The 10,975-nt window shown below is 36.8% G+C and overlaps 1 protein-coding gene across 2 annotated transcripts; it reads left to right on the forward strand.

The window, feature by feature from the left end:
* Positions 1–2,295: 2,295 nt before the first annotated feature.
* Positions 2,296–10,771, forward strand: LOC123538810 (uncharacterized). 2 transcript variants are annotated; one of them, XM_045323200.2, is made up of 3 exons: positions 2,296–2,443; positions 8,579–8,711; positions 10,131–10,771. In XM_045323200.2, exons 1-3 carry the CDS (start codon positions 2,435–2,437, stop codon positions 10,328–10,330), a joined length of 342 nt encoding a protein of 113 aa, XP_045179135.2. In that variant the 5' UTR covers positions 2,296–2,434; the 3' UTR covers positions 10,331–10,771. The 2 variants fall into 2 exon arrangements, with proteins under 2 accessions (XP_045179135.2, XP_045179133.2); XM_045323198.2 differs by lacking the exon at positions 2,296–2,443 and adding an exon at positions 2,492–2,638.
* The last annotated feature ends 204 nt before the right edge of the window (positions 10,772–10,975 follow it).

Consider the following 10,975-nt stretch of genomic DNA (forward strand, 5'->3'; position numbering starts at 1 on the left):
GGAAATATTTAACACAGGATTTAAGTGTAAGGCAAATGTACTTACTTTATGTAGAAGAGTGCAAAGAACAAAACAGAAGCTGTGTTTCTGAGGCTGTGTACAGAAATATTTTTTGTACAGAGTACAACTTGTCTTTTTTTCACCCAAAGAAAAATCAATGTCCGGTCTGTAAACATTATGACACTTTGAAGCTGGAAGATAAACTAGATGATGCAACAAAAACATAATATCACGCACACCAAGAAAGGAAAAGAAAGGCCAGAAAAGAGAAAGAAAGTGATAAAGAAAGTGATAAAGAAAGATCCAAAATTTTTTGCGTCAGCATTTGACCTCCAGGCTGTACTCACAACACCGTGCAGTTTAACTGGAGAACTTTATTACAAGAGAAAATTGTGTTGTTATAATTTCCCATAAAGTACACCGACGTCACAGACTACAAGTGGAACAAAGACCAGAACTTTTGCTCCATGAAAACCGACGTTTATGATGAACGTGTTAATTGGCTGAATATAAAATGGATACAAGTTCGCAAAGACAGTGGACAAAGTATTTTTGTGAACTATGGATTTGATCCAAGTGATTTCAAAGAAATAAAGTTGATCCAGAAAAAGAGCAAAAGCAAAGAAATTTTTTTCAAGGCGCCACGAAAGGCTTACAGAAAAAGCTTCCAATATCCGCTACAAAAAAGGCAGATCTGTTATCACTTGTTGCTTCCGGGACGATTCCAAAAGAATATGAATCATACTATCTGTCATTACCCTGCAGCAAATCTGTGAAGGACAAACTTCCGTTACCTTCTATTAGTGAGAGTGAAGACAACGCGTGAAGTTCATGAAATTTAGAAACAATAGTTCCCCCATCCAGTTGCACGATTGATATTATCAAATGGCAACCATTCTATCAAAGACTTGTGTGAATAGCATGCACTTGGAATTGATAAGTTCTGTCTGATTATATTAATGAACGGTGTAAAATTAAATTTTTAAACCTTATGAAACTTTATATGAATGAGGTGTTTTTTGAGTAATTGACTTTGTCAATCATTACTGGTGTACTACAGTACTGGTGTTTGTCTGACCTCAAAAGTTTAATACTATACATTTCAATTACACTGTTCAATTAAAACTTTGTAAAACTTTATTGTGTGTGAGGTTTCTAATAAGCTAATAATCATGTATTTAGAAAGTAATGCTTCGAGTTGGGGAATATTTCTGTGAATGAGAAGCATTAGGTTGTGTTCAAGTTTTAGTTTATTATTATGTTTTGTGTTCTTAATGACATTACGGAACATTGTACCAAGCAGTGACATAATCATATCGCAACAGTTATAACAACATCTTAATAATTCACAGTGGTAAAAGGCAATAAGTGCACTTAACACCTTTTACCACAATTTATCTAGAACTTTCATTGATACCACTTCAAAGGTAAAAGGTGCTTCCGAAATTGTGGTTAGTCAGGATCTAAGTACACTTAGAACCTTTTACCTCTGTAAAATGCCACTATTTTATTTTATAATTTCCAAACAAACACTAATTATCGTTTGCAAATCATACCCTGCAAGGATAGATTGTTGTCATGTTGTAGCCCATGCTCCTCTCACCCACCAAACTTTACTCCGCCACCCAACTTTACGCATACGCTCCTACTCCACAAATAGTCGGTCAATGATACCAGACTTTAAACGTGTTCAACGTTGGTTTTGACATAATTTGATGTGTAGACGGGTACATTACTAGTATCTCCGAGTATCGAGTAGTTTATTTGTACAGCCTCTTTAGTATCGAGATATATCGTGTTCTCACGTGAGAACTTTAATCAAATAAACGCACCTCCCGCTGTCTGCCGTGTGTCACGTATTATTCAATGAATGTTAGTTCTGTACAGATCTTTTTTTTATAGGTTGAAGGTGCGGCTCTGGCTCGACGGTAATATTAGGCCGAGTGACCGCAAAACAGTTACCCGAGAGCCAGATATTTCCATCTGCACCTTCAGCTAGTGATATATTCTTTTTGTTGCATGCCGAATTAATAAAAGAAATGAAGTAAAACGAACGCTTTTATTTAGCACAATTCTGTTATAGAAGCTTATGAATTTACGCATTCATTCATGAATTGCAGCACGTGAGTCGTCTTACACCCCAGGGTAAGCTCCGGCAAAATCTCGGGAAAATCCTGTCTGGCATGCAAGAAGAGTATATATATAATGAACAAAATCTTCTTTTTTTGTCTCATGACAATGAACTGTTCACACTAGGTACACATGCGGCTACAGATGTCTGTGTAGCAAAATGCGATTTTATTTGTATAAATACGGTAACGTGAATTTTAAATTGTAATGTTACACGTTCATTGGGAAATAGTTGCATCCGTCTTAGGTCCCATAGTTTGTCTACCATTTTGTTTCTACAAGAAGTAATTATTATTTACGGATAATGGCTCAGGTAAATTTTACTGGTTGCTTAGTTAAAAAAATAAATGACACAGGAATTTGAAATCAAGGACTTCGCTTCGCAGTCATTAGTAATATAATATACATTTGTATATGCGTGACTTGATTTTATGTCGTAACAGTACACGTTAAAGGGAAGTTTTTTATTGTCGATATTTAACCATTTTGGATTATGGCGCAGCCGCAGGTAAAATTTTCATTTTTCCTTTTTTGATAGGGTATTACATTTGTACAGAGCAAGGTCTTTGCTTACATAATACTGTTACCGCCCATCAAGTTTTTCACCTCACAGATTGACGACAAATTACCACTTGTTAAATTAATGTTGCTTTTACTAAATGTTTTGTCTTACCTGGCATTCCATATAGAGTTATCATTTTCCACTTCTGCTTCGCAAACTTGTGGGTGGGTGAAGATATCGTCTCAATTTTTACTTACGCGGAGGAGAGATATAGTTTGTCTGTTTGTTTTTGGGTTTAACGCCGTTTTTCAACAGTATTTCAGTCCTGTAACGGCGGGCAGTTAACCTTTAACCAGTGTTTCTGGATTCTATACCGGTACTAACCTGTTCTCCGCAAGTAATTGCCAACTTCCCCACATGAATTATCAGAGGTGGAGGACGAATGTTTTCAGACACAATGTCTTTTATCATATCGTCACGGAGAACATACGCCCCGCCCGGGGATCGAACACGCGTCCCCGGGATACTGACCTGTGCAAAAATTATCACAATATCGCGACTCGCGTACAATTAGTTGGGCTAGGTAAGGGTTAACTTTTTTCTAATGCATCTACGGCGGAAACATTGACTAATTTTTTTTTTATTGTTTTGAGATGTACTTAAATTGAAGGATTGTCAACGTTTTTATATGTTCTATTAAATAGATGTGTGTTATGTCACGGTCGGAGAGTCTCTATACGCATAAACCAATCCCAGTCTCCATACAATTATGATGAAAAACACATTCACATGTATTTAACTTGCCTTAAAATCTTGAAAGACCGATATACGGTACACGTAGTTAAGACGACCTATATTTGAGATATAAAATTTCTCATATACGATGTCAAATATATATACATGAGTGTGATAATTATGCAAACAATTAATCTTTAGCTTGCTGGCGGCAAGTGATTCTGCCTTTGCGATCAGCTGCAGGTTGATCATGGTCTGCACTGTTCGCTATTCAATCAGTAAATTTCAGTGTACACCCTTTAAATAAGAAGAAGTACTACCCAAACTGAACTTTTAGAAATTCAGCAGGGTAAAGTTTAACAAAATAGTGAATCGATTTCATCAACGCTAGAGCATAGCTTTCCAAGATACCTTGTGGGTGGTTACATAATGTGAAAGGTGACCCTTTGAAACATAGCCAGCTTATAACGAGAAATATCTAGCTTTCTCTCCTTTGATTATCGATTGTGTTAAACCAGTTTCCTCTGATTGAATTTTCTCCCTTATATTAGCTAAAGGTTTTGCATATATGACCTAAGACCACAATTATTTTTACTGTATGTTCTATATAGACACTGGACACTATTGCAATTTTGCATGCGTTCCAAATCCCCCTAACAATACCTGCACTCAACAGAACTATTCAAGAGAAAAAAATCAAGCCGCAATAAACATGGGGTTGACAGGCTTTTTTCTACCATTTTGAACCAAATCACGTGCGTATATACTCTCTTGATGGCCGCAAACAGGCAAAATTGGCCCTATCGAAAAGTCATGTTATGCATATTCTGACATTCTCACATTTTGTCAGATTGTACATGTACTTACTACTTCATATCGCCTTTATTCAGTTATGCCATTTGTGCAGGTCTTTCACTCTAAAATTTCATCAGTATTCAACATCAAACAGAGGAACTATTTTCCGCGTAACCACTTCCTTATTGTGGTCAACCAAGCGCAAATAACTGTGGTCTTGTGCCTGTTTATCGTGGTATTGCTTTGGACAGTACTAGAAAGCAATATAACCTTCTGCATTTTAGAAAAGTTTGCTGTGGCCTTGTTCGGTATAGATCCTGTTGCTTAATAGATTCGTATGAAAAAATATTTATGTAAAAACGTAAAACATTTTAGTAAAAACATTTAAAAACATTATGTTAGCTTGTGATGTTACGAAATTCGTGTTTTCAGAAAATGAATAGCTTCAGACAAATTTATTTCCTTTTGTTTTGAAACTAAATTCCGCCATAAAAAACAGCCAAATATTTCGAAAACAACAACAACAACAAAAACATGTACTTAATAAAACCGAGACTAAAATAATGTCACTTTACGTGCATATATATAGAGGTTTTCAAGTTTTGAATTTCCGGTAAATGACAAAAAAAAAAAAAAGAATATTCAGTTCTCTTTCTAAAGATCGTTATGTTATGATTCAACCAAATAATTTCCTTTTCCCACCAGAAAGGAACAATTTTCATATCTTAATACAATATCGATGTTTGGTACATTTATTACATACAATAAACTAAAACAACAGAAATTCTTACGTGACTTAAGTGAGCTCAACAAAGCAATTTCAAATATTTAAATATTGATATGGAATGTGAAATAAGTTACACACTACAATGTCCTACTTATATAGTTACTAAAAAATGCATATGCATAATGGAGAGATTAAAATATTTTTGACAGATTGCGAAAACTAATGACAATTAAATTTTTACACATGACTCATAACCTAGTTTAATGTTTGCTGTTTTTTCTACCGGCCGGTTTGATTTTCTGAAAATGGCTCTTTTATGAACATTAAGGCAAGAAAACCTACATATGTGCTAATAAGGTGTCATATTTGGAAAAACATGAATTATTTGCTTCTAAAGTGAAAGAAATTGTAAATGTTAGTGATCTTCACTGTATGCTCAATGTAAGTTTTTTTACATCAAATTGAAGAAGAGAAATTGATGTATACTGTCATATCTGCTATTTTAAGAAATATTTTAAATTAACCATTGAAACATTTTTATACGCCCGATTGAAAAACGGGACGTATTATGGGAACGCCCCTGGCGGGCGGGCGGCGTCCACAGACTTTGTCCGGAGCATATCTTCTACATGCATGAAGGGATTTTGATGAAAGTTGGCACAATTGTTAATCATCATGAGACGGAGTGTCATGCGCAAGAACCAGGTCCCTAGGCCTAAGGTCAAGGTCACACTTAGAGGTCAAAGGATACAAGAAAGAAAACTTTGTCCGGAGCATATCTTCTTCATGCATGGAGGGATTTTGATATAACTTGGCACAAATGTTCACCACCACGAGGCGGAGTGTTATGCGCAAGAACCAGGTCTCTAGGTCTAAGGTCAAGGTCACACTTAGAGGTCAACGGATACAAGAATGAAAACCTTGTCCGGAGCATTTCTTCTTCATGCATAGAGGATTTTGATATAACTTTGCACAAATGTTCACCACCACGAGGCGGAGTGTCATGCGCAAGAACCAGGTCCCTAGGTCAAAGGTCAAGGTCACACTTAGAGGCCAAAGGTCAGATACAAGAATGACTTTGTCCGAAGCATTTCTTCTTCATGCATGGAGGGATTTTGATGTAACTTGGCACAATTATACACTATCATGAGACGAAGTGTCATGCGCAGTTCCCTTCTTTAGAATTACTTCCCTTTGTTGTTACTATAAATAGCTTATATTGTAACTTTTTCATTACTAGTCGTAGGGAAAAATCGAGACCACTTTTCTGTAGTACAACATGCATGCTACATCCAATTCTGAGGTGTATTTTGACCAATCTCTACCTGGTAAAGATTTTTGTGTGGACTTACAATTTTTTTTGGATTTTTTTTTTTTTTTTTTTTTTTTTAAGATTATCTTCCTTTAGTTTTACTATAAATAACTTATATTGTAACTTTTTTATAATTGACCGTAGGGAAAAAACAAGACCACTTTTCTGTGGTACAACATAGATGTTACTTTCAAATTTTAGGTGTATTTTAATGTATCTCTACCTCGTAAGGAGTTTTTTTGTGGTCTTAGAAAAACAAATGACTTACAATGATTACTAAACAACCACAAAATTAAAATTCCATTTGCAAATACAGGTGCTAGAGTAAAGAAATTTGCTGTGACGGGCGTATATTGTGACATTCTGGCACTCTTGTTCTCTATATAATCCATTGCTCGTAGGTTTATCAATTGAATATAGGGGAGAACCTACTATGATATGACAGTTCAAATATAACAAAAGCTGGGGATGAAAGTACCTGGATATGATGACTAAACATACTGTTAGTTGTACCCATTATGAACGGGTGGCCACTTGAAACGATAGATTGTTGACATTTGATAAAGAAGTGGGCAGTTTGTGCGAGGGTTGATACATGAAAAGATAACCGTGCACTTTATTATATGAGCCGTGCCATGGGAAAACCAACATAGTGGGTGTGCGACCAGCATGGATCCAGACCAGCCTGCGCATCCGCGCAGTCTGGTCAGGATCCATGCTGTTCGCTAACAGTTTCTCCAATTCCAATAGGCTTTAAAAGCGAACAGCATGGAGCCTGACCAGACTGCGCGGATGCGCAGGCTGGTCTGGATCCATGCTGGTCGCAAAGCCACTATGTTGGTTTTCTCATGGCACGGCTCATATACAGTTTCAGTTTAAGAGGATCGCACATTTTATGTGTTGTTGTTTCTAAGTCTCTCGAAATAGTTAAGGTGGTCGCATGGTAATTTGAAACAAGGGTGTCCAGTTAATATTGAGGGGGCCTCCGAGGCCGAGTGGTTTAGGTCGCTGACTTCAAATCACTTGCCCCTCATTGATGTGGGTTCGAGCCTCATTCAGAGCGTTGAATTCTTCATGTGAGGAAGCCATCCATTTGACTTACGCAAGGCCGGTGGTTCTTCCCAGGTGCCCATTCGTGATGAAATAATACACGGAGGGGCACTCCGGGTCTTCCTCCACCATCAAAGCTGGAAAGTCGCCAAATATCCTATAATTGTGTCGGTGCGTCGTTAAACCCAACAAGATAAAAATAAATTAATAATCAACATTGACCTAGCCATTTGATACGAGTGTTGATATGAGAGTTGTCACTACGGTTATTTAATGCAAGTGTGGTCGCGTCAAACAAACGACTGATACAAGGTTAATGATGTGGGTATATATTAGTAGATGTGAGGCCGATTGACGTGACGAGGTTGGTCATTTTACACGATGGGCTGACACTCCATATGTTGAGACTTAGTTCGAGGGTCGACTTGAGGTTGGTTATCACTTAATTCGAGGCTGGCCATTCAACACAACTGGCCTGTACTTGATTTAAGTGCCGTGTAGCGGCTGTTAAAAACTCCCCCCGTACTATGATTCAGTGTTGTTATACTTTCTGTCCCTTTTAAAATTATGGAGTTCATACAGGTTTACTACTATAATATGGTTCCATTTAAGCAGGTAGTAGGGGACGTGAGGGGTATTACATATTTCATTGCCTGTCATGAATAACCGAAAAAACCAAGTCTGCTTTTTAGCTCGTCTGATTTAAAAAAAAATTCTACGAGGTATTGTCGTCACTTGATCGTCGGCATCGGCGTCGGCGTCAGTGTCAGCGTCTGCATGTTAAAGTTTTTGTTTAGGTCCACCTTTTCTCAAAAACCGTAAGAGCTAAAGCTTTGAAACTTTGCACACTTGTTTTTCATAATTAGGTAATTTAGTAGGCCAAGAACCATAACTCTGATATGCATTTTGTCAAAATTATGGCTCTTTTTGTACTTAAAAATTCTGAATTACGAATGTATAACACTTTTCTTTCATACTGACCAGCACTTGCAGACGAGCGATGGCACCCGTGCGTGGGGCTATTGTTTGTTTGGTTATGTTCTACACTCCAAAATTTTAACGATCTTTTTTTATAGATTTTATTGTCACTTGATTGAAGTGTTACACTTAATACATCTGTGGTCTTGTACAGCAAAATGAAAATCGGAGGTGTAGGAAAATTGTGACGTTCCTATAGACATTAACCAATGGCTCAAATGCAGAAAAAGTTAACGTTCATTTAATTTAAAGATTTAATGTGAGAGTGGGCTATCGAGGACTGTGAAACGTTTCTATGTGAGACGCTAAGAGAATAGCATGTTTATTTTGTATTCGTTTCTGCTTTCAGGTCGGTCAGTGGTCCCATTCCCTGTTTGGATGCTTTGATAATTTCGGGACATGTATTATAACGTACTTTGTACCTTGTGTGACCTTTGGTCAGACTGCGGAGGCAATCGGTGAGGGCAGCTGTGTTACATGCGGTAAGTTATCAAGTCATATATTTAATAGAAAGACCACATGCTGTAAACTTAAGATTTTCTTCAAGTTGGGTCACTTTCGGTAAGTTACAGATCTATACAGCAGGCCACTTGCTGTAGGTTATTGTTGTAAGTTTAAATATGTGCCATTTGCTGAAAGTTATAAATCCTTAAGAAATGCCACATGCGATAGAATTGGTCACTCTTAGTAAAAATAAGTCTATAAGATAGGCAACTGCTGTGTGTTTACAGGCATCAAAGATATGTGTCTCTTACTGAAACTTCAAGATCTATAAAGATTAGCCACTTGCAGAAATCTTATAAATTGATAAAACAGGCAGCATGCGGTAAGTTTTACTAATAAAAAAGATCAGTTTAAGTAAGTTAAAGATCTTTAAGAAATGCTTCTTGCTGTTCTTTATTATTATTATACCAGATTTATATAGCGCCCTTTTCATGATCAATTTCACGTTCAAAGGTGCTTTACTTAGTTCAACAGGGCGCATAATTCATTCTCTACTGGTTCTTTAACGTGTCCAGTGTATAGAACTGATACACAAGGATTGCCTGCGTTCCTGACCTAGTTGGGTGAGAAATACTGGAAAGCGTTTCTGAAAATTCCCGAGTAGCTGCCGGGTGCTGTAGGTCGAACCCCCGACCTCAGGATTGGAAGGCCAGTGTGCAAACCACTGAGCTATCCGTCCCTCTTTATTGATTTATTACATAGGCAGCTTTTAGTAAGTGATAGTATGCTTTCAGTAAGTTATATGTATATTAGATATGCCAAATGCTAAAATTATACATCTTAAAGATTGGCCACTTGCCGTAAGTTATGAATTTATGTTAGGTCTGTTTCGGTAAGCGATATATTCAAAAGTGATATAATACGTAGAGAGACATTGCTTTATAGATTTGTATGATAGATAGAAAAAGCTGTATTTCTTTCGTTTCGTTTAAGTTTTGAAATAATGAAAAAGGAAGTTAATATGATAAAGCTCGAAAATATCACGTCCTTTATAAAATTCTTGCCTGATATTTAAACGAATCTTACACTTGGCGTGTATATTTAGAGCGTGTCCGTTTAAAATACCTGTTGATGATAATGCATTTTAGTTTAGTGTGAGGCTACTTTTGCTCAATCCTTAACATGCTGTACACAATTGATTCTGCCTTTACGACCACTGTAGATCATGATCAGCCTGTACATCCGTGCAGTCTGATCAAGATCTGCACTGTTCGCCATTCAGTCAGTATCTTTTTGGTATACTATGCACCCCTTTTAACAGTTAATGGTACTGTTCAAATTGAAATATTGACAAGTGTATTGTTGAAATTAAGTAGGATAAGGGTTAAACGCTTGATTCACAGTTTGGTATTCTTTATATGCGTTTATCAAATTCACGCTCAATATTTCTTATCCAGGGCTTGCTTATTTCGTGCCGATACTCAACATCATCACATGGCTGAATATCAGAGGAAAGATAAGGGAGATGAAAGGTATAGAAGGATCCACAGTCAATGACTGTCTGACCATATTGTGTTGTCCCCTTTGCGCACTCGTCCAGGAAGCACAGGAAGTGCAGGGAGGCGGTCCAAGCGCACAGAGCATGTCAAGAGAATAACCGGAACCGGAAGTTGAACACTCATTTTGTAAAATAACCATTAGTTTTTTTAATGTGTTATTTGCAGTTGTTATAATGGTCGCACGATAAATATTTCCATTAACACCACAAGAGACTATCGGATTTTCTTCCGGTCTTAAGTTACATTTTTCAGTCAATGACTCTGAACATTACCATGAGAATTATTGATGATATATATATAACAATCATGTTCTCGCCATTTTACACTGAGACTTCTGACACTGTTAACCTTGCTCATAATCGAACTATGCATGTATTCTTTTAGTGGAACGCTTGTGTGTGTATGTGTGTGAAAGCTGTATAAGTGAAATAGTTTCACCATGAATAAATACATTCCCCTTGAGCATCATGATTTCAAATAAAATTGTTTAATAATGTATTTTAAAGTAGTATTTTGTATAAATAAAGCATTCCCATGAGTGTTATGTGACATTTCTCAATGCCGAGGAATGTTTAAGGTGCTAGACGATATATTTCGTGTTTTTTTTCAGTTATGCTACATAATATGTCATTTAAACAAAATCTCAATATGTTTAACTTTCATGAAAGATGATCCCCCAGTTAAACAAAATCACAAGATTGTTTGATAATGTGTTGTGGTGTACCATCATACAGGTGACCTAT

This window comes from Mercenaria mercenaria, chromosome 18, assembly GCF_021730395.1.
Source record: "Mercenaria mercenaria strain notata chromosome 18, MADL_Memer_1, whole genome shotgun sequence".
NCBI classification, from domain to species: Eukaryota; Metazoa; Mollusca; class Bivalvia; order Venerida; family Veneridae; genus Mercenaria; species Mercenaria mercenaria.

Bases quoted from the DNA above. Each gene is read 5' to 3' on its own strand.
- LOC123538810 (XM_045323198.2), top strand. The intron at 8,712-10,130 runs GTAAGTTATCAA...TTTCTTATCCAG, and splicing joins GGGCAGCTGTGTTACATGCG to GGCTTGCTTATTTCGTGCCG.